Source organism: Ostrea edulis, chromosome 9, assembly GCF_947568905.1.
Source record: "Ostrea edulis chromosome 9, xbOstEdul1.1, whole genome shotgun sequence".
Lineage (NCBI taxonomy): Eukaryota > Metazoa > Mollusca > Bivalvia > Ostreida > Ostreidae > Ostrea > Ostrea edulis.
In genome coordinates this window covers 70,587,768-70,612,613 of record NC_079172.1, presented here as the reverse complement: position 1 = coordinate 70,612,613, position 24,846 = coordinate 70,587,768, and the positions used below count along the sequence as shown (strand labels likewise).

The 24,846-nt window shown below is 30.7% G+C and overlaps 4 protein-coding genes across 4 annotated transcripts; all 4 read right to left on the bottom strand.

Moving 5' to 3' along the window:
* Positions 1 to 723: 723 nt before the first annotated feature.
* Positions 724 to 3,822, bottom strand: LOC130050427 (LITAF domain-containing protein-like). The gene is made up of 3 exons (XM_056150496.1): positions 3,565 to 3,822; positions 1,908 to 2,073; positions 724 to 1,442 (listed from the first exon to the last, which is right to left on the bottom strand). The coding sequence occupies exons 1-3, from the start codon at positions 3,590 to 3,592 to the stop codon at positions 1,334 to 1,336; spliced, it is 303 nt and encodes a 100-aa protein (XP_056006471.1). The 5' UTR covers positions 3,593 to 3,822; the 3' UTR covers positions 724 to 1,333.
* Positions 3,823 to 4,029: 207 nt separating this feature from the next.
* On the bottom strand, positions 4,030 to 14,065 carry LOC130050428 (LITAF domain-containing protein-like). The gene is made up of 3 exons (XM_056150498.1): positions 13,678 to 14,065; positions 6,631 to 6,799; positions 4,030 to 5,805 (listed from the first exon to the last, which is right to left on the bottom strand). Exons 1-3 carry the CDS (start codon positions 13,691 to 13,693, stop codon positions 5,697 to 5,699), a joined length of 294 nt encoding a protein of 97 aa, XP_056006473.1. The 5' UTR covers positions 13,694 to 14,065; the 3' UTR covers positions 4,030 to 5,696.
* A 1,816-nt stretch (positions 14,066 to 15,881) lies between these two features.
* On the bottom strand, positions 15,882 to 17,195 carry LOC130050611 (LITAF domain-containing protein-like). Its single transcript, XM_056150856.1, has 3 exons — positions 17,132 to 17,195; positions 16,179 to 16,347; positions 15,882 to 15,990 (listed from the first exon to the last, which is right to left on the bottom strand). The coding sequence occupies exons 1-3, from the start codon at positions 17,193 to 17,195 to the stop codon at positions 15,882 to 15,884; spliced, it is 342 nt and encodes a 113-aa protein (XP_056006831.1).
* A 3,538-nt stretch (positions 17,196 to 20,733) lies between these two features.
* On the bottom strand, positions 20,734 to 23,362 carry LOC130050426 (uncharacterized). The gene is made up of 2 exons (XM_056150495.1): positions 21,206 to 23,362; positions 20,734 to 20,999 (listed from the first exon to the last, which is right to left on the bottom strand). Exons 1-2 carry the CDS (start codon positions 21,399 to 21,401, stop codon positions 20,779 to 20,781), a joined length of 417 nt encoding a protein of 138 aa, XP_056006470.1. The 5' UTR covers positions 21,402 to 23,362; the 3' UTR covers positions 20,734 to 20,778.
* Between the last annotated feature and the right edge of the window lie 1,484 nt (positions 23,363 to 24,846).

Below are 24,846 nucleotides of genomic sequence, written 5' to 3'. Positions count from 1 at the left end.
CATAAAACTCGTGTCGTGTACTGTATAATTAATCACCTTTGAATGAAGGATATTCTTACATATAAGTAATTAGTTCTGAATTAAGGATATATTTACATATAAATAATTAAAATCTGGATCAATGATATTCTTACATATAATTAAGTAAATCTGGATTAAGGATATTCTTACAAATAATTAACTCTAAATTAATGATATTCTTACATATGAATGATTAATTCTGAATTAAGGATATTCTTACAGATAAATAATTAATTCTGAATTAAGGATATTCTTACACATAAATAATTAATTCTGAATTAAGGATATTCTTACACATAAATAATTAATTCTGAATTAAGGATATTCTTACACATAAATAATTAATTCTGAATTAAGGATATTCTTACAGATAAATAATTAATTCTGAATTAAGGATATTCTTACACATAAATAATTAATTCTGAATTAAGGATATTCTTACACATAAATAATTAATTCTGAATTAAGGATATTCTTACACATAAATAATTAATTCTGAATTAAGGATATTCTTACAGATAAATAATTAATTCTGAATTAAGGATATTCTTACATATGAATGATTAATTCTGAATTAAGGATATTCTTACAGATAAATAATTAATTCTGAATTAAGGATATTCTTATACATAATCAGAAACCATTTGTAATATAGGGATTGTTATAGATGAATGAAATGTAAATAATCACAGAATTATTTGCATAATGAATGAACTTTAATGAAACACAATATGTATTGTAACTTTATTATAAGAAAATCATGCAGATACAGTATACCAGAATTACATTAGAAATCAACACCGTCCAATGGTTGTCTTATTTCTAGTTTGGCGTTCAGATATCTAGTATGGTACTCAGATATCTAGTATAACGCTCAGATATCTAGCATGGCACTTTGATTAGTATGACACTGATGTCTAGTAAAACACTGTGATATCTAGTATGACAATGATGTCTAGACAAAAGATATGGCACTCTGATATCTAGTATGTAATCTGATACATAATATGACACTTTGATATCTAGAATGACACTCTGATATCTAGTATAGCACTCTGATATCTAGTATGGCACTCTGATATCTAGTATGACACATGTAAATATGTATGAATTGCATGACACTCTTGTTTCTGTCCACGAAAACCACTGGCACAACATGAAGTTCAATTTCATAAAAATGAATTATAAATATATCATTAAAAATATCACAGATAAATATATAGTTAAAAAGTATCATCACAGGTAATCTTTGATAGGTAAACACGTGTGTGTAGGTAGAATAGAGAGAGAAAGCATGGCACTTGAAGCATTGCTACATCCTGTTGAATTTCCCAACAACTTGCTGACAACTGGGACACGTGTGGACGACATCTTTACATCCATCAATACAAAATGGAATCAGGCAGCACCCCAGCCAAAGCCTGCAGTGAAAGAATTCATTTATTCATTTATTTGATATTGATTCAAAGAAAAGTTTATAGTTTATTAGTGGCCTCGAAATATAACAACTGTGAAATATCACCAACGTTTGAATCTGTAAGCATGATCATCTAATACGGCATAATCATCTATCAAGTTGATAAAGTTTTTTAGAGAGTTCTGGTTACCTTCAACTTTAAAGCGATTGGTCAATGCTTACAGGTTCAAATCTGACGTGCACATACCTCTGCTAAAATTGTTTTTAAGAATAGAAAGTAGGATGTCAAAGAATAAAACACTCCACTCATTTTTTTACCAGACATAATCAACAGAATTAAATGCAGTCAATTTTGATAAGTTTTTATTTGACATGATGAATTATTTACGAGATCTTGGTTGCGGGTTGTTCGTTTGCTTGGAAACGTCATATCGTCAAGTTTTGAAGGACTTTTTGTCGTTTTACTCACCCGAACAGAAGCAAAACACCAGCGATTATCCAGGTTAAGGCTCCGGTCTCAAATGAAGTGCTGGTTGTGATCTCAGCGTTGCAGAATTGACAGCGCATGCGCACAGGAACATGCCTGAAGACACTCTGCTGTATAATTGGTGGGTTTATAACCACGGCCGGTTGAGCTGTGAGAATAAAATGACATGAAGTTGGTATAGTCCCTGATAGCCAAGCCTGTAATGTCCACTACGTTTCAAGTTTAGTATTTAGTTAATTATAAATCTCACGTTTGTTTCTTTTATGAAGGTATATAAACAAAGTAAAAAAAAATTCCATATTCCCATAATATAAACCAACATGGCCGATATTCCTTATATCTTATGAATAGTTCGATTTTAATTAAATACGTGTAAATATAATGAATTTTATGTCATGTTGAACGGTGACTTGTAAAGGTTTTTATTTTATCGAGATTTATAAATAATGAAATATCAAATGACAGCGGGTAGTTTATTAGTGGGGAGCAAAGTTTAATCTCCATTTAATAGTTCGTGATTTAACTATCATTGCGATATAATTTTAGCTATTTCTAAAGGTAAAATTTTGAAATACTTGAAATTTCATTTGAAATGGGAACACGAGTATACATTGTAAAAGACGACTGCACAAAATCGATAAAAGTATTGGACCAGATCCATTGAAAATTGAATATGAAATTAGAGCATTGATCGCTGTATTGAAACTTGAAGAGTTCCTGCAGCATTACAACAGTATATTCATCAACATAACTTATCAGCCTGAATGACTCGGTGTGAAATAGTGGTGTTGTTTTTCCTTCTAAACTCATTTGCTTGTTTGTTTTTTATGCTAAATTATGTTTAACGTTTTAACGTGAATGCTTTTGTTATTTTTGTTAGAGAACATTATGTACATGTAGTGTACGGCTGGTTAAATTCTTTTCTTTTTAAACCTGTTGAAAGAGAAAGTGATTTTGCATATAAAAATAACGGACAGTAAAGATTGTCAAAAATGAGAGGCGGGAGTCTGACCCCCCCCCCTCCCCCCAACCCCGTTATACGTACATTGACCTGCATTGACCTTAACACAAAAGATTTATTGGTTGCGGACTAACCCTAGCGTTATTTAGCTAGACACGAGAACGGCCGAGACATTCATTTTCCTTCAATGTAACAGAAATTCCAATTCTGACAAATTGTTGACAAATTTTGCGTTTTTTAATCATTTACACCCTCCGGGGTTCCTTCAAGGAATTTTTTGTTTGATCACCTATTTGTACCCGAGTGTACAATATCTCACTGGGCACCCGCTGGGTAACTTTTACCAAATAAGTCCATACTGCACCAAATCATATAACTATAAAGGTAAATCATGATTTCATTTGCTATGTTAGATGCCACACTATATACGTATTTCACTATAATAATTAATATGATGTTTCATATCTAAAACTAATTTGTTCTCTTTACTACAAACTGTGTCGACTCTAGTTTACAAACTTCATCTTGAAATTTAGTTTGAAGAAACAATATAATAATCAGCTTCTCGTCAGATTTATTTTGGTGCGTACATACAACAGATGTGATTATTTCCTCCACTATACACATCTACATGTATAATGATATATTCACATCGTTAGAAAATAAGACAATACTCACCTGAGTAACCTGGAGGATAGGCAGCCATTGTCGATATCAGTCACTCTATATAAAATCTGAAAATGAAGCCGAACCAATGGAGGGGGTACGCGGAAGATTGGTGATACTATTAGTTACAAGTGGAAAACTGCGTTACGAAATTTCAGTCTGTATGTGGCTCCCCCTTGCGTGACTTAGACTTTAGTTCAGTGTTACAGGCTCAATGGTGTGTTACGTTATTTCGAAATTCGTTCTTATTGATTTTTCCTGATTCAGTGTGTATTGCATTGTCATGCTTGCCTTTATGTACCGCACAGGTCACGGTTTTAGATTTCTGCTATCAGGTAATGGGACACTGTACCTGTTTACGCTGTTCCATTACACCCCCTGTTTCTCCATCTCTCTAATTGAGTGTCATCACTAAAACCCCTATTTATCATTATTAATAATTATTATTTTCATGAAAATGAAAACAAAATGATCACATTGTTCTTATAGTATTTAATATTGATAGGCATTTGCTGTTTACATATGCATGAAGAATACTAGTCGCAAAACAATCATACAATCAAACCACGGTCAGAATACACATATTTAGTTATGAGCAGTTTAAGTCCCAGATCCCTGCCATGAGAATAAAGTGAAGGTTTACTAAGTCGCTGATATCACAGTTTTCCAGACCCTACCTTCATGTTAGCTATTACAACTCTGAGCAATAAAGAAAGATTCACACGTTTTAAATCTGTAGAAGATATTAGTATAATAATTATTATCATAATCACATTACCTCATTCACATTACCATAATCATAATCACATTACCACAATCACATTACCATAATCATAATCACATTACCACAATCACATTACCTCAATCATAATCACATTACCACAGTCATTATCACATTACCACAATCATAATCACATTACCACAATCACATTACCTCAATCATAATCACATTACCACAATCACATTACCTCAATCATAATCACATTGTCACAATAATATTCACATTACCACAATCATAATCACATTCCCACAATCATAATCACATTACCACAATCACATTACCTCAATCATAATCACATTACCACAATCACATTACCTCAATCATAATCACATTACCATAATCATAATCACATTACCACAATCACATTACCATAATCATAATCACATTACCATAATCATTATCACATTACCATAATCATAATCACATTACCACAATCACATTACCTCAATCATAATCACATTACCACAGTCATTATCACATTACCATAATCATAATCACATTACCACAATCACATTACCACAATCATAATCACATTACCACAGTCATTATCACATTACCATAATCATAATCACATTACCACAATCATAATCACATTACCACAATCACATTACCTCAATCATAATCACATTACCACAATCATAATCACATTACCACAATCATAATCACATTGCCACAATAATAATCACATTACCACAATCATAATCACATTACCACAATCATAATCACATTGCCACAATAATAATCACATTACCACAATCATAATCACATTACCACAATCATAATCACATTACCACAATCATAATCACATTACCACAGTCATCATCACGTAACCATAATCATAATCACGTAACCATAATTATAATCAAATTACCATAATCATAATCATAATACCACACTCATAATAAACATTACCACAATCATAATCATAATACCACAATAATAATCACAACACCACAATCATAATCACATTACCACAATCATCATCACGTTAACAGGATCTAGTACATAGTAATAACATACAACATTTATTATTCATGATAATGACATCATAATCACAGTACCAAAATAATGGTGCTATTAATACAGATACGGTATCATAATCCCGGTAACATATCCATCATACAATCATCAGCATGATCATTAATCATCAATTAAAACTCCTGGTACAGCGTCAGTGTTTCCACTTGAATGTTATGAAATACAGCTATAATGGACGGCTTTCTGAACATGAAGATCATTAACTCTAGCTTCGGACTGGCCATGCTGTCCCGGGCGATGTATCACACACTTTGTATACACATACTATATACACAGACTACAAGATTTGGCACATTCAATTGTTATCCACGCCTACTGCACTATATCATATTCTGTAATATCTGCCGATTTCGTTTTTACAGTTGGGGCACATGTGAGCAATGTCTTTACAGCCATCCAAGCAGAAGGGGATAAAACAGCAGCCCAGGAAGAGCCTGATGAAATAATTAGACAATTAGTGATCTATATCAATCATACAGAAATAATTAGACAATTAGTCATCTAAATCAATTATACAGAAATAATTAGACAATTAGTCATCTAAATCAATTATACAGAAATAATTAGACAATTAGTCATCTAAATCAATCATACAGAAATAATAAGACAATTAGTCATCTAAATCAATTATACAGAAATAATTAGACTATTAGTGATCTAAATCAATCATACAGAAATAATTAGACTATTAGTGATCTAAATCATACATAAGATGAAGAGCCTGATGAAATAATTAGACTACTGTAAATTCCTAAATGTACGCGAGGAATTTATCATCGCGTAATTTCGCGAGAAACATCACTCGCGAAAAAATATTTCTCGCTTTATCTTTATATTGCTAAAATAGATGCAAAAACAGTTGATCAACAGAGCTCTCGCGAATTTATTTTCTCGCGATTTGACGTCCATGAGTGATTTCGTGATGATAAGTACTCACGTAAAATAAGGAATCTACTGTAGTATTATTGATCTCAACCAATCATAAACACACGCAACTGATATTATACAATTACAGCCAGAGAATTGAAACGAAAGAAAGATTTATTTGATTTTAATTGCTACATGCATGACATATATATATTTTAAAAGTGTACAAGAAATATTTTTGTTAAGATAGGGATTTAGGAAAATGAAACTCTTAGAAACATTATATTCTTAAATGATTCAGACTGTCCTGTTTCATTCTACATTCTAAACACTCAGACTGTTTTTACGATGATAGATGACTCTGTCTGCTTTGACGATGATAGATGACTTACCCGATGAACATTAGAAAGAAGCACATGATCCACGTGAGAGTCCCTGGCCGGTACTCCAAAGTGGTCAGTATGGAGCTGTCACAGTGTGGACAGTCCGTGTGGACCGGCCACTCATGGAAACCGGGGACGACGGGTTTCGTCTCTGGCTGTTTAATAATTGCTATGGTTTCTAAATAGTAAGTTGACAAAAATAAGTGTATATCTGTTATTATTAAAAGTCAATAACAATGTTAAAATAAGTGTATCTGTCATTACTAAAAGTCAATAACAATGTTAAAATAAGTGTATCTGTCATTACTAAAAAGTCAATATCGATATGTTAAAATAAGTGTATCTGTCATTACTAAAAGTTAATGTTAAAATAAGTGTATCTGTCATTACTAAAAAGTCAATATCGATATGTTAAAATAAGTGTATCTGTCATTACTAAAAGTTAATGTTAAAATAAGTGTATCTGTCATTACTAAAAAGTCAATATCGATATGTTAAAATAAGTGTATCTGTCATTACTAAAAAGTCAATATCAATATGTTAAAATAAGTGTATCTGTCATTACTAAAAAGTCAATATCGATATGTTAAAATAAGTGTATCTGTCATTACTAAAAGTCAATAACAATGTTAAAATAAGTGTATCTGTCATTACTAAAAGTCAATATCGATATGTTAAAATAAGTGTATCTGTCATTACTAAAAGTTAATGTTAAAATAAGTGTATCTGTCATTACTAAAAAGTCAATATCGATATGTTAAAATAAGTGTATCTGTCATTACTAAAAGTTAATGTTAAAATAAGTGTATCTGTCATTACTAAAAAGTCAATATCGATATGTTAATATAAGTGTATCTGTCATTGCTAAAAGTCAATAACAATGTTAAAATAAGTGTATCTGTCATTACTAAAAGTCAATGTTAAATTAAGTGTATCTGTCATTACTAAAAGTCAATATCAATATGTTAAAATAAGTGTATCTGTCATTGCTAGAAGTCAATGTTAAAATAAGTGTATCTGTCATTGCTAAAAGTCAATAACAATGTTAAAATAAGTGTATCTGTCATTACTAAAAAGTCAATATCGATATGTTAAAATAAGTGTATCTGTCATTACTAAAAGTCAACGTTAAAATAAGTGTATCTGTCATTGCTAGAAGTCAATGTTAAAATAAGTGTATCTGTCATTGCTAAAAGTCAATATCGATATGTTAAAATAAGTGTATCTGTCATTGCTAAAAGTCAATAACAATGTTAAAATAAGTGTATCTGTCATTGCTAAAAAGTCAATATCGATATGTTAAAATAAGTGTATCTGTCATTACTAAAAGTTAATGTTAAAATAAGTGTATCTGTCATTACTAAAAGTCAACGTTAAAATAAGTGTATCTGTCATTGCTAGAAGTCAATGTTAAAATAAGTGTATCTGTCATTGCTAAAAGTCAATATCGATATGTTAAAATAAGTGTATCTGTCATTACTAAAAGTCAATAACAATGTTAAAATAAGTGTATCTGTCATTACTAAAAAGTCAATATCGATATGTTAAAATAAGTGTATCTGTCATTACTAAAAGTTATTGTTAAAATAAGTGTATCTGTCATTACTAAAAAGTCAATATCGATATGTTAATATAAGTGTATCTGTCATTGCTAAAAGTCAATAACAATGTTAAAATAAGTGTATCTGTCATTACTAAAAGTCAATATCAATATGTTAAAATAAGTGTATCTGTCATTGCTAGAAGTCAATGTTAAAATAAGTGTATCTGTCATTGCTAAAAGTCAATAACAATGTTAAAATAAGTGTATCTGTCATTACTAAAAAGTCAATATCGATATGTTAAAATAAGTGTATCTGTCATTACTAAAAGTCAACGTTAAAATAAGTGTATCTGTCATTGCTAGAAGTCAATGTTAGAATAAGTGTATCTGTCATTGCTAAAAGTCAATATCGATATGTTAAAATAAGTGTATCTGTCATTACTAAAAGTCAATAACAATGTTAAAATAAGTGTATCTGTCATTGCTAAAAAGTCAATATCGATATGTTAAAATAAGTGTATCTGTCATTACTAAAAGATAATGTTAAAATAAGTGTATCTGTCATTACTAAAAGTCAACGTTAAAATAAGTGTATCTGTCATTGCTAGAAGTCAATGTTAAAATAAGTGTATCTGTCATTGCTAAAAGTCAATATCGATATGTTAAAATAAGTGTATCTGTCATTACTAAAAGTCAATAACAATGTTAAAATAAGTGTATCTGTCATTGCTAAAAAGTCAATATCGATATGTTAAAATAAGTGTATCTGTCATTACTAAAAGTCAATAATAATGTTAAAATAAGTGTATCTGTCATTACTAAAAAGTCAATATCGATATGTTAATATAAGTGTATCTGTCATTGCTAAAAGTCAATAATAATGTTCAAATAAGTGTATCTGTCATTACTAAAAGTCAACGTTAAAATAAGTGTATCTGTCATTACTAAAAAGTCAATATCGATATGTTAAAATAAGTGTATCTGTCATTACTAAAAGTCAATAATAATGTTAAAATAAGTGTATCTGTCATTACTAAAAGTCAATAACAATGTTAAAATAAGTGTATCTGTCATTACTAAAAGTCAATGTTAAAATAAGTGTATCTGTCATTACTAAAAGTCAATGTTAAAATAAGTGTATCTGTCATTGCTAAAAGTCAATGTTAAAATAAGTGTATCTGTCATTATTAAAAAGTCAATATCGATATGTTAAAATAAGTGTATCTGTCATTACTAAAAGTCAATAACAATGTTAAAATAAGTGTATCTGTCATTACTAAAAGTCAATATTCATATGTTAAAATAAGTGTATTTGTCATTGCTAAAAGTCAATGTTAAAATAAGTGTGTATCTGTCATTACTAAAAAGTCAATATTCATATGTTAAAATAAGTGTATCTGTCATTGCTAAAAGTCAATGTTAAAATAAGTGTGTATCTGTCATTACTAAAAGTCAATGTTAAAATAAGTGTATCTGTCATTACTAAAAGTCAATAACAATGTTAAAATAAGTGTATCTGTCATTACTAAAAGTCAATAGCAATGTTAAAATAAGTGTATCTGTCATTACTAAAAGTCAATGTTAAAATAAGTGTATCTGTCATTACTAAAAGTCAATAACAATGTTAAAATAAGTGTATCTGTCATTACTAAAAGTCAATAGCAATGTTAAAATAAGTGTATCTGTCATTACTAAAAGTCAATAACAATGTTAAAATAAGTGTATCTGTCATTGCTAGAAGTCAATATCGATATGTTAAAATAAGTGTATCTGTCATTACTAAAAGTCAATGTTAAAATAAATGTATCTGTCATTACTAAAAGTTAATGTTAAAATAAGTGTATTTGTCATTGCTAGAAGTCAATATCCATATGTTAAAATAAGTGTATCTGTCATTACTAAAAGTCAATAACAATGTTAAAATAAGTGTATCTGTCATTACTAAAAGTCAGTGTTAAATTAAGTGTATCTGTCATTGCTAAAAGTCAATGTTAAAATAAGTGTATCTGTCATTATTAAAAAGTCAATATCGATATGTTAAAATAAGTGTATCTGTCATTACTAAAAGTCAATAACAATGTTAAAATAAGTGTATCTGTCATTACTAAAAGTCAATATTCATATGTTAAAATAAGTGTATTTGTCATTGCTAAAAGTCAATGTTAAAATAAGTGTGTATCTGTCATTACTAAAAAGTCAATATTCATATGTTAAAATAAGTGTATCTGTCATTGCTAGAAGTCAATGTTAAAATAAGTGTATCTGTCATTACTAAAAGTCAATAACAATGTTAAAATAAGTGTATCTGTCATTACTAAAAAGTCAATATCAATATGTTAAAATAAGTGTATCTGTCATTACTAAAAAGTCAATATCAATATGTTAAAATAAGTGTATCTGTCATTACTAAAAGTCAATGTTAAAATAAGTGTATCTGTCATTACTAAAAGTCAATGTTAAAATAAGTGTATCTGTCATTACTAAAAGTCAATAACAATGTTAAAATAAGTGTATCTGTCATTACTAAAAAGTCAATATCAATATGTTAAAATAAGTGTATCTGTCATTACTAAAAGTCAATAACAATGTTAAAATAAGTGTATCTGTCATTACTAAAAAGTCAATATCAATATGTTAAAATAAGTGTATTTGTCATTGCTAGAAGTCAATGTTAAAATAAGTGTATTTGTCATTGCTAAAAGTCAATGTTAAAATAAGTGTATCTGTCATTGCTAAAAGTCAATGTTAAAATAAGTGTATCTGTCATTGCTAGAAGTCAATAACAATGTTAAAATAAGTGTATCTGTCATTACTAAAAGTCAATAACAATGTTAAAAGAAGTGTATCTGTCATTACTAAAAGTCAATAACAATGTTAAAATAAGTGTATCTGTCATTACTAAAAGTCAATAACAATGTTAAAATAAGTGTATCTGTCATTACTAAAAGTCAATAACAATGTTAAAATAAGTGTATCTGTCATTACTAAAAAGTCAATATCAATATGTTAAAATAAGTGTATTTGTCATTGCTAGAAGTCAATGTTAAAATAAGTGTATTTGTCATTGCTAAAAGTCAATGTTAAAATAAGTGTATCTGTCATTGCTAAAAGTCAATAACAACGTTAAAATAAGTGTATCTGTCATTACTAAAAGTCAATAACAAAGTTAAAATAAGTGTATCTGTCATTGCTAGAAGTCAATACCGATATGTTAAAATAAGTGTATCTGTCATTGCTAGAAGTCAATATCAATATGTTAAAATAAGTGTATCTGTCATTACTAAAAGTCAATAACAATGTTAAAATAAGTGTATCTGTCATTACTAAAAGTCAATAACAATGTTAAAATAAGTGTATCTGTCATTACTAAAAGTCAATAACAATGTTAAAATAAGTGTATTTGTCATTACTAAAAGTCAATAACAATGTTAAAATAAGTGTATCTGTCATTACTAAAAGTCAATGTTAAAATAAGTGTATCTGTCATTGCTAAAAGTCAATAACAATGTTAAAATAAGTGTATCTCTCATTACTAAAAGTCAATATTCATATGTTAAAATAAGTGTATTTGTCATTGCTAAAAGTCAATGTTAAATTAAGTGTATCTGTCATTACTAAAAGTCAATAACAATGTTAAAATAAGTGTATCTGTCATTACTAAAAGTCAATATTCATATGTTAAAATAAGTGTATTTGTCATTGCTAAAAGTCAATGTTAAAATAAGTGTATCTATCATTACTAAAAGTCAATAACAATGTTAAAATAAGTGTATCTGTCATTACTAAAAGTAAATATTCATATGTTAAAATAAGTGTATCTGTCATTACTAAAAAGTCAATATCAATATGTTAAAATAAGTGTATCTGTCATTGCTAGAAGTTAATAACAATGTTAAAATAAGTGTATCTGTCATTGCTAAAAGTCAATGTTAAAATAAGTGTATCTGTCATTACTATAAGTCAATAACAATGTTAAAATAAGTGTATCTGTCATTGCTAGAAGTCAATAACAATGTTAAAATAAGTGTATTTGTCATTGCTAGAAGTCAATATTCATATGTTAAAATAAGTGTATCTGTCATTACTAAAAGTCAATAACAATGTTAAAATAAGTGTATCTGTCATTACTAAAAGTCAATAACAATGTTAAAATAAGTGTATCTGTCATTACTAAAAGTCAATAACAATGTTAAAATAAGTGTATCTGTCATTGCTAGAAGTCAATATCAATATGTTAAAATAAGTGTATCTGTCATTGCTAAAAGTCAATATCAATATGTTAAAATAAGTGTATCTGTCATTACTAAAAGTCAATGTTAAAATAAGTGTATCTGTCATTACTAAAAGTCAATAACAATGTTAAAATAAGTGTATCTGTCATTACTAAAAGTCAATATCGATATGTTAAAATAAGTGTATCTGTCATTACTAAAAGTCAATAACAATGTTAAAATAAGTGTATCTGTCATTACTAAAAGTCAATAACAACGTTAAAATAAGTGTATCTGTCATTACTAAAAGTCAATAACAAAGTTAAAATAAGTGTATCTGTCATTGCTAGAAGTCAATACCGATATGTTAAAATAAGTGTATCTGTCATTGCTAGAAGTCAATGTTAAAATAAGTGTATCTGTCATTACTAAAAGTCAATAACAAAGTTAAAATAAGTGTATCTGTCATTGCTAGAAGTCAATAACAATGTTAAAATAAGTGTATCTGTCATTGCTAAAAGTCAATAACAATATGTTAAAATAAGTGTATCTGTCATTGCTAGAAGTCAATATCCATATGTTAAAATAAGTGTATCTGTCATTGCTAAAAGTCAATAACAATGTTAAAATAAGAATTAGAATGCCAGAAAGGGACTACGTTTGTGACATATTTACCAAATTTATTCTGAATTTGACCATTTAACCACATTACAGAATAATGAGCACCACGATGCTTATCGAACCTATCGAACTTTTACTAGTTTATTTAACCCACGTAAACAAACACAGGGCACGAGCCTTGTTGAATCATAACATGTAAATAAAAAGAATGAAGAAATTACTATCCTTACAATTTGTAGAAGTAAGAAAGGCAAAAACATTGGATATAGATAAGTCACGAAACACAAAACTCCAATAACATTTTGCTACTACGTATACTTCTTCAGGCAGTAATATCATAAAATGTATATTAACTTTCTATTCGAGTCTTTTGGTCCTTTACTTTTTTGATTGGAAATATTCATTCCATCACATACTGTACTCTTTTCAAATCATATTATATACACACACGTAGAAACACACACAATTTGGCACCCGGCCGACAAGAATGGCTGAATTTTAAGGTCTAACAGATCAATTGATACAGCGGATCAATGCCTTTAACAAAATATATTTCACCAGGAAGTAAAAAAAACAGTAGATAAACATTGACAAAAACCTTACGCTGGTATTAAAGAAAAATGGGCGAAATATTTTTTTTCGAGAGATTAACACTGTAGAGAGAAACAAAGCATGACGTACCTTGTTTACGACTCATGGCGTTAATTCATTCCTGTATTACAGACTCATCATAACTTTAAAATTTAGGTAGCTGTGTTCAAAATAATTGGTGTTCAATCCGTGAAACAGTTAAAGGTACGAACTGGTGTATAAATACCCACGTAGTGCATTCCGAACGGTGTCTACGTGTTTCCACAGGTATTATTACTCGGGTTTTATTATGCCACATCTATTGTCTGCTCGACCGCTGACCGATTTTCATATTCTTTAGAGGGTAAGACATATGAACACGGTATCATTGAAGCCTAAGAAAACAACAGCGACGACAAAGCAGGCGTTTGATTGTCTTTGTCCATTTTTTAAGTCACCTGAATTACTTCAGTGATCTATTATGATTGGTCGTCATCCGTCGTCGTCAATGACTTTATCAAGTGAAAAATGTGTTATTTCTTTAAAACAATTTCTTTGTGTCTGGATGTTAAACCAAACTGAATACATGTACATAACAGTAACATACATGTACTACTTCTAAGATTGTAAAATTAATGTCTCCTGAATAGAGGATTCTGGGGCTGTGGGGAAAATTCTACCAGTAATCTTCCTTTTTGACCTCTGGTCATCAAATAAACAAAGTAGGAAGGTAACGGTGAGTAGCTATGGTCCCCGGGGGTCAGGAGTTCTGACACCAGGGTAGGACTCTATTAATGGCTCATTTAGTGAAAATTCAAGGCTATCCTATCTTTTAGAAAGGCTTCCTACACTCTTTGACATCAAATTTGGCACATAGTAATCAGGAGCAGAAAAGGGGCTACCATTCACATATCCTGGGTCAGAGACTTCAATGTTAGGGAGGGGCTTCCAGACCCCTGGACACCAAAAATAAACAAATTGATCTTCTAGCCTAAAGACTTCGACTGTGTAATATGTATAATGGGGTACATGTGGAGGCATATTTCTGGTACCTTCGTCCAGAGTTTAGGCTTCGGAGTAGGGTTATAATGTATCATTCACTCATTCACTGAAAAACAAGCATTGCATTTTCATGAATTTTCTCCTGTATTCCAAAACATTTGAAAATACAAATCCTCTCACGTAACTGTATCGTGTATTCTTTCACATTAGCGCATCATGGCATGGCAGCTTAACAAGCATTATTGAATAGTCTGACAATATAACCAGTCTTGCGTAGAAGTCTGTTTCTTTTGTTCACTTATTGGACAGTATCAGGTGAGTAGTCTTGTACTGCAGGTTTTATATCCACTCACTCTGTAGTACTGAGCCAAATCAACATGTCGTCCTCTGATGGGGAGAGCATTTTCGTACTCCTATCTTGTGAAATGAAATGAAATTATTCATGAAAGCGAAAATAATAATTCAGAATTAGGATATGCTAACAAAGAAAACATAAAATAGCGTTGCGAAGAAGTTTTGGAGTGTGCCTTTGGATCCAGTGAAATTCAAATACAGCATAAGTTTTGATGCGATATAATAATGGACAATGGAATTCTAAAAATTGTGAATCTTAAAGTTGGAGCAGAGAATTCTTCTTGGGGGAAATATCGTTTTAAGTATTTCGGTGATTTTTCCGATATCTGTGTTGATTCTTAGTTCTAGGGAATTTAAAATTAAATTTGTATCTCTTTGACAAACGTATTGTCTTTCTCTTATTTTCAGGCTACATGTAGACGTCTAATGAGTTATTGGGTTTAACTGGCACTGTCCAATAAGTTGACAATTACTGTCCATTATTTTTAAGAACGGACAGTATCTGTCCATTCTTGAAAATAAAGGACAGCAATTGTCAACTTATTGGACACCTACAGGTAACCTTTTCTCTACAAGTGGACTTTCTTCTATATAAAAGCCTAAAAACACAAAGGATTGCGTAACAAAAATGTTTTAAATGTGGAATATACAAATACCAAATAAGCTTTTATTTACATTATTGAATATCAAGTCATAAAAACCTAGAATCTTACACCTCAGTCAAAAGAAAATGAAATTTTACACATATTCTATATGTTTATTGTTTAAAAAATAACAAAAATTAAAATCATAACAACTCAAAATCTCATATGTACAACAATTGGTATTTTTCACAAGGAAGCCACCATGACTGTAATTTCCTTAGCATCTGCATGTAAATGTCTTCAACACAAACATTTCTGCACCGTTCTTTCATTAAGATATATATTCACAGTTGATTAGCATTTGTTGATCCGCCCCTACATTCTGTTGTATCGTCCGACCACCTGTTGACAGTTGGGACAGGAGTGCACGACATCCTTACAGCCATCGACACAAAACGGAATCAGGCAACAGCCAAGCCAGCACCTGATAGCAAAATATATAATCATAAAATACATAGAATAAATAAATACCATTATAAAATATACACAGGGATTAAATCATACATATCGTATCATTAACATGAAATTTAATTAGTTATCAATACAATTCTTTTAGAAATGCTTTTTAAATTCAATTCTACACATTACACAAATCGCATATTTTAAACATACCCAACGAAAGCTGTTATAGCACATGCCAACCATGTGACAGTTCCTGTTTCAAACATGGTACTTGTGATGACGTCACTTCCGCAATGTGGGCATCGTGTACGCACTGGAGCTTCTCTAAACAATTGTACCGTCACCATGGGCTGTTGCTGGAAAACAACTGCCGTAGTTTCTGTAACGTAATCAAAACATGATTTTGATTTATTGTCCATATTTCCCCGACAAAAATGATGTAAAGGTACCTTACTCAATACCCATGGGCGGGGTAACATGCAATTTAGAAAATTTTACTTTTTTATCAATGAGCACGACTTTTGAAGTCATATCATGATTTATTTATTTCAACCGTTCAGTTCACAAAGTTTCAAGCCTCTGTGTTGTAAAGTTCAAACGTTAAGACCAAGGTCAAAAAGTTGCAGACAAATAGATATACAGACAAGAAATGATACTATCATAGTATACCCCTGTCTTTCATATCGGGGAATGAAAATAAGAATACACCGACATGAACAGTTCCCTGATAACACGACGGGTTCTGACATATTTAGGTTGGCTATCTAAATAGTAAATACACCTTCCTTATGTAAACACCGGTGTATCGATCGATAAAGTTAGAAGCCAGGTTTCTCGACAATTTTTTTTTAACTAATGTCTGTGACAAAACAGGCAAATTCAAATATAATTAATTGTTCGACATAAAGATGGTATGTCAAATATATTTTGATTAAATCAGGGCAATTTTTCTCAGAGAATATGGGGATAATTTATTTTCAATATATTTAAACTATATAAGTATTATGTATGATTGACACAATAAAACCATATAAAAATTTTCTTGTCATAATTATTGAAGTCTCTGAGTACAAGACGTACTGGCTATTCAACTTCAGGATGTATCGGTAAATTTATTTACAACACACAGTGTTGTATACTGAAGATACTAACAAAGTACTTACGTTCAGCCTGATAAGGCGGCGGCGGTGGTGAGTTGTAATTTTGATTAAGACCTTGCTTCTCCATTGTCGCACTATAAAAAAAAATTGTTTTCAAATGTCTGGTGTGCACTGTACAGAGTACCCTGACAAATTAACCAACACTGTGATAAATAGAGCTGTTATCAGATGTATGGTAGGACAGTTATGCAATGTTGAAATGTTTGTAAGGGTCGTGTTTCTTCCCGGTAAATCAATATAAACACGAATATCCGTTTCTAGAAGGATGTAAATTACAATGTATAACAGTGTTGGTGTTTATTTCTATTTTAAACGTCCACATGTAAATTAACATGTACATGTCATATGCACAGTGAGACCTTTACTTGTAAAGAGACGCAGGCAGCAATCTAGAATTATAGGGTCAAGTGTTGTAGAAAAAACAGTTCCTCAGTACATCATTAATTAAGGATCGCATCTTAATATATACGAACATCGGTCACCGTGTTTTCTAGTTCCTAATGCTTTGAATAAGTCTTGAATTTTACGCCAACTCTTTATACGTTGTGATTGGGCAATAGATATAAGATTCATGCTTTGAATAAGTCTTGAATTTTACGCCAAATCTTTATATGTTGTGATTGGGCAATAGCTATGAGATTCATGCTTGTAGTTATAAAATATACACATTCATTCGATTTGGTAAAGAAGTTCAAACTGAATGTTCATGTCACCGCAGGGTCTCCATCACGTTTTGATTATTGAGAAATATTGTCATATGACAAAACGTCATTGTCACGTGTGAACACAATGGCTTTAAATATTCTATATATACGCGGAAGCTATTTTGGGGTAGATATCCTCAAACTGAAGCCATGCAATTCAATCCAAATTCTCATTTGTGTGTCAGGTAAATATTATGTTACTCATGAAAGCTTGACTGCGAGAAAGGTCAGTCGACATTCTGTCCTACTAAACATAGTACGATAGAGTACTTTAGAGTCCGTTGGTAAAATTTCATGATTTGATGCAATTTAACTGCTGTTCGTAGATGTTCTTACTTTTTAACCTAATAAATGTATATCTGGAATATATCGTGTCTGTTTTCATTATTTTAGGAAGTATTCTAAGTTACAGTTTACCGTTTGATCACGATCCCGCTCAAATTCAACTACATATTTACATTATTAAATACCAGCGCATTACATCTAAACTTCCAAGATTACGCCTTTATTTTATTTTTCAAGTATTGGATCTTTTTACTGTCAACTGAACAGTGAATTCCTCGAAAATAAATTATTGGTATTTAGATTTAAATAAATATGAAATAATTACTCTGGATAAGGAAGGTCATTTTTAAACTCATGCAGGAGATGTTGCTCCAACATTTTCTCCTTCTGTAATCTGCATTTCATTTTATATTTATATATAGAAAAATTTACAAAGGATAAAAGGTTATTCAGAGAGATTGTTTTTTCGCTATGAGGACTAAAGTAGGTTGGATTTCTCTTCCTGTCGATATCAAAAACGTGGAAGAGAAAAATAATTAGAAGAAACAGAGCAAAAACAACATGTTCCACAACTTTGTTTGGGAAGCATAATGCCCTCTTTTTTATGTAACAAAGCATGAATATAACAAATATGTATTTCATGGGGAAAATATAATGAATTTGTTTGTTTTGTTTGACATATTTTCACTCATTTGGAGATGTTATTAATTGTACATATGTACATGAGGTTTTCATGATAATACTACTTGGCATGTCGAACGTTGCAATATAATTTAATTTTACTTGTAACACGTAATTTGATTGGCTGAAACTGATGGAGGAACATACAATATTTTGTATAATATAACTTGCTATGGGGACACACCTCCTTGACAACCAGCAGCTGGAACTACTTAAAATACCTTTGTTTGACTTTTTTTTTCGATGTTAAACAAGGCTACTTTTTTTTTTTTTACTTACAAGTTCACAAAACATTAACGGTAAAAACTCGTCGGATACTAATTCTGACACAACGATACCATTTGCAAAAATAATGGTATAATAAGTACTTGCAACTTTGCTGTTTCATTATAAAATATATTTTCACTTGAGAGATTGCTTGATCCGCCTATCAAAGCATTTTAAAATGGGTGATGTATTACAAAATGTACATATACTAGATGACATCACGCCAAATCGATGACATGTAGATCGCATTCTGTGAATTGTTTACATTTTACTGTGTCGGATTTAGTAGGCGACAATGCTATGTATGATATTTAATGGTAGGTTATACTTTTATAAAGTCAAGATACCGCAATTCATGTAGCATTTTCTGGTGCATGACGTATTTTGTGTGATGTCGAGTTCATATTTCTAAAAAAAAAAAAATAAAAAAATAAAAAAAAAATAGACGCTCCTTTACTTTCTGTTAGAGCGTCTCAAAAGTCGATCTTGCGCTGCGCAGTAAACATTAGGCCTACACATGTAGCCACACATATAGATCTATAAATTCTATATCAGGATTCGTTAAAAACACCACCTTGCGTTTTCAAATTTGAGTACATGCTCCGGTTATGTCAATAGAACCAAGATGGCGGTTTTCTTGTTCGACGCTTCCTCAATCTGTTGTTGCTAAATGAATCATTGCGCGGTGCAGGTGATTTCTATTTCTCAGTGATGGTTTTTTGTAGAAATGAAGACTTGTAAAGTGTAATTTTGTCTTTTTACATTAAATTATAAGAAATGAAGACTTGTAAAGTGTAGTTTTGTCTTTTTACATTAAATTATAAGAAATGAAGACTTGTACAGTGTAGTTTTGTCTTTTTACATTAAGTTACAAGAAATGAAGGTAATTTTGACCTATATTATACGATATAATGTAACTTGGTGCAGTTTAAGCTTCTTATAATCCGCTTTCTCTTTGTACAATATTACTTTTTTATTTGCTATATTACATTTTTATTTGTACTACGTGTATATTATATACTTTTTATATTATGTATTTTGTTTATTTCTGTTGTATAATTTTGTCTTTGTATTTTATAATCTTCAATCTATATTTACATTCTCATGAGATTTAGCCATGTTTCGAGTTCCTCCGGAACACAGTGTTTATTCCGTGTTTAGTCACGCCGCTTCAAAAATGCCTCACAGGGTTACTTCCGGTTTATCGTTGTTTACCAACAGTCGACACTTCGTAACTACATGAGAGGACCAAATTAGCCTAGGTCAGCTTCAAATATTTATTATTTTTCATCCATGTTTCATCATTGTGCAATGATTATAACTGATATGTAAGAATGTAACCTGCTTATAATATCATTAATCATGTTATTATATTAATATAGTACATGTATATACCCAGTTTAATTTATTTTTTAATGTTTGCTTCACTGCTGTTGATCACTTAATTCATCATATGTTTACAATAAATGATTAAATATGACATTGATTTATTTTCCTGGATCACAGTGCAACATTGTGCAGGTTGAGTTGAATCAAATTAGGGAAAGTATAAGCAGGCAGCGTACAAGTAAATTTACCTACAGAGTACATCATATGGGACAAATTATTATCACAAGCCTATTACCATGATTACAGAACTGTTACTGTCCTTTGAAAGAAAAAGAGGTGTTTAAGTTCAATCTTTAATGCTATCACATGAAATGTACATTACTATTAATGAGTAATAACAGAAACAATATATACACAAGCAGGAACATTATATGACATATCAACATGAGCATGACTCCTGTTTGTTGTTTCTATTTTGTCTTTCACCCTTTTCTTCTGCTTCTCATATCGCACAAGATCATCTTCTAGTTTCCTCTGAGGAGTAGGAGAGTGTATAAAGATTTGTGGTACATAATCTGGGTGAGCAGAATCATCAGATGGTTTGCCTGAAATCAGAATACAAATACTAAGTAAAAATAACCAATTAATATTTTATGATACTTGTTTCTTATTCTCATGGAAGCAGGTAGAAATCATGACAGGCAGTAAAAAGAAAATATGGTCTCATATGCTTAGATTGCATTAAAAAGGTTAAAGACAAGTCAGCATGGTCATTAAAGCCCTAATTATATATTAAAATATATTTATTTACCGGTTAGGAAATGAGCTCCGCAGATCACATCATCTTTTTTTGGTTCGTAGCCATCTCTGTTTATAGCTGACACCCATGCTTTCCTTTTCTCCGGAAATTTATTGGCATTTGGAATGCGGAAAAACCCAAGTTTAACCCCATTCAGTTCGGTGCCCCATCTGTTTGTGCAGTTGACAGCAACACAACTCTTGACCATGTTATAATAATAATATTATTTTCTCTTAACGTTGAAGATCTCAGGATGTCGAATACCTTTCCAATATGGCGCTGTTTACCTGTAAAACACGCGCGCAGGTATTGTTTGTTTACATATATCGTCATATCCGCTGCCCCTCGTTCTGCCCCGCAGCATGGCGGACACGCTCTGGTTACTACGGAAGTGAATCTCGTCTATTAGGCCTAATAGGGTGCAGATAGCCTTAGTTTTGTCGATCATCATGAAATTGAAATACACATGCATGTAATAGTTGGGGTGTATGTGGTACATATTTGTTGATGAGCGTTTGATATAAAGCTACTTTTGATCTACGAAATACAACGAAAGACTTCGTCAAGAACAGAAGAAGACGATGTTGTCGTGTAACTCACACATGGCCCAGCTGTCTAGCAACCGGAGGGGGAAAGGAAAAGAACGTATTAGACTCAGTGAAACCTGTCAAACAGGTGAAATGAAAATTATGGTGACATTTTATATATGATTAAACAAAACACAATGTGCACTGCTTCATAAAGCAGACATTAGGTCCGATACAGTCTAGGGCCTATGTGAAATAGAATTTACGTTACCAAATCAGGGCCAAAATGGGCATAAACATGTAACATATATAATTATTGATATAAGACACAAAAATAATGTCAATACACAGTGAAGAGTAATATATTAGCTATAACATTATAGGTATTTGAAGTAGCTTTATTATTTAAAGCTAGTTTAGATTGAATTAGACTGGGTTTCTAAGTGCAATGGCATAACCATATGTGAGTGAGGATAAAATTATCTACTTGGGTATAGTCAATATGCTGTCTAATTTGAAAATAATTATTTATCAACTAATACTTGTGTCACAATTAAGTCTTTAGAGTTTGATTTCTAATGATATACTCATGTAATTGGAAGAATTTTTAGCATGACTATTTATTGTTGTATTCATTTTATTGACTTTTCACAATCCAGTAGGTATTTGTGATTACTACTCATATTTATATCACTGAACAAAATATATATCTGATCATGATTAAGATAATATTATTCCTTTCAGCAACATCATTTCAATTATGTGCTCATAGACTGGTCCAGCACAATCTCTAGTATAATTAGCCATGTATATATGCTTAGTCAAGCTATATAGCTCTTTAAAGCTAATTGAAATAGCTTGATATAACTATTTCAAACCTTCTATTAAATATATTTCTAAAGCATAAGAATTGAATTTCTAAGTAAAATTATTTCATCCTTGTACTTGAAACAACACACTGTAAACAAAAACTATTTATTAAACTTTGTACATGTACCTTAGGAAGAATTTTGATTCAAAATGGTCAAATGTTTAGGATCATTAAGTTGTTAAGCATCATTTAACCAATCTTCACCGTTGAGGATCAATAGAATGATATATAGGCAATCAGATTCCACATTGTAAAGTCATCATATACTTATCTAAGCTTCGGCACACAAGGTAGTGGACAGTTATCAATACAAAAGAAATTCTCTTTTCATGCAAATTCTTAAAATGGCATATGATATATAACTAGAATAGTGTTGTGGTTAGTTCAAAGTACATGTATATTGTTATGTGCCATTGCACTTAAGAAATGTAATCGAAACTAGCTTAATGAAGCTATTTGAAATAGCTTTATAAAACTATATAGCTAAATATAGAGATTGTGCTGGGCCTAATAGATATAGCAATACAGAGGAAATTCATCATATTCATCAAAAGTTTGAAAAAGGTTAATTTCCTTTAATATTTATGAACTAAATTGAAACAAGAAAAAAAAAGAAATTAGGAAGAACCTTTTGTGTTCGTTTAAAACATGTTGGGTAGATTTTGAAGTTGTTTAACTAGGTTTATACATGATACATGTTTTAAAGTGCTCAAATGACTCTTGTGATGAAATATGCATATTTTTTAGACTGATGTCAGACCTCTGAATGCAAGCAAGCTCCAATATGACTACAATGAATGTATAAGGGAAATTAGATATATGTACAATAAATATGGAAAGCTTTATTGATAAAAGTCATGAAAACTCATACATTCACAGTTTAAATATGAATTACTTCATATATTTCTAGATAAGTTAAAAAAAATATACATGTATGTGCAGTGAACAGTAGTTTTAACAAATACATAAATTATAATTTCTGCATTTTTTAAAAACATCTTTGCTTCTCAAATTGACAAAAATCTATTATCAATATTGTGGCATCCCTCCTCTTTTTCTGGTATATGGGACTGGATAATTTCCCATGCCTTTCACTTGAGGTCTTCAGTTTCATCATTAATCATGTGAATGTCTGTATACCAAACTCTCATGAGGTCATGCCATTACTGGACATTCCTGAACACTGGTTTATTTCAGCCACACTACCTATAACATTCCCAAAATATTAGACTGAAAATTTTCATATACACAAGATTTGAAGCAGCAAAAGAAAAGAATTAGATATGTATAACACACAAAAACGAAATTAATTCTCACCTGGCTGAAATTAACTTTTTACTCCTTTTTAGCTCCCTTTCACTACATATATAACCTGGCCCATGTTCAGCTGGTTCCATTCTTGTATACAAGTCGTTTGAGTGGAAATGTACATTTCTGATGTACATGCAAAGTACCTTGATTGCACAGGCAATAAGCATCACTTGTGTTCGAATTTACTATTAAAGAGTAATCTTTAATAGTAAATTCGACCCCAAGCGATGCAATTGCCTGTGCTTGATTGGTATTAAAAGTTGGAGCAAAGATAAATAAAAGTTCTTTGATATAATTCAAAATTTTGCAGTGAATGAACCATCGGTATGGAGCTTGGATAAATGATTAGGCAAATTCTAGTATAGATCCGTAGGGATAGATTATCTGGTGTTTTCGTATTTTATTTAATTGGCAGATATTATATATCCCCCCCCCTTCTCACTCCCTTGTGAAATTGCTTCATAATTTTTATGAGCCTGAACCATGAGTTCATAATTGAAAATCTATTAATTTATAATGCTTTATCATCTATTTAATGTTGCATGAACACCGTTGTAAAATATATACACTGCTCAGATGTGAATGAGGGTTATATATATATATATATATATATATATATATATATATATATAAAAGCACAAAAACCAGTGTCGTGGCCTTTTCAGTGCTTTTATATATATATATATATATATATATATATATATACAGCAGGTGAATTTATACACAGGTATACCTATTCTTAAGATTGACAAGATGTTGCACAGTCTATATTATATTTTAAAGAGTCAGTACAAACCTCTTGGTTTACCTAAAAGTTGATATAAGCAAACTGGCTAGAACAATTATGTTTCTTTGTTGGTTCAGCTTTCACGGAATGTAATAATCGCACTGAATTTCGGCTGCTCGTGGTTTTCTACACAAATGACGCCATCGTTTTCTCTGCG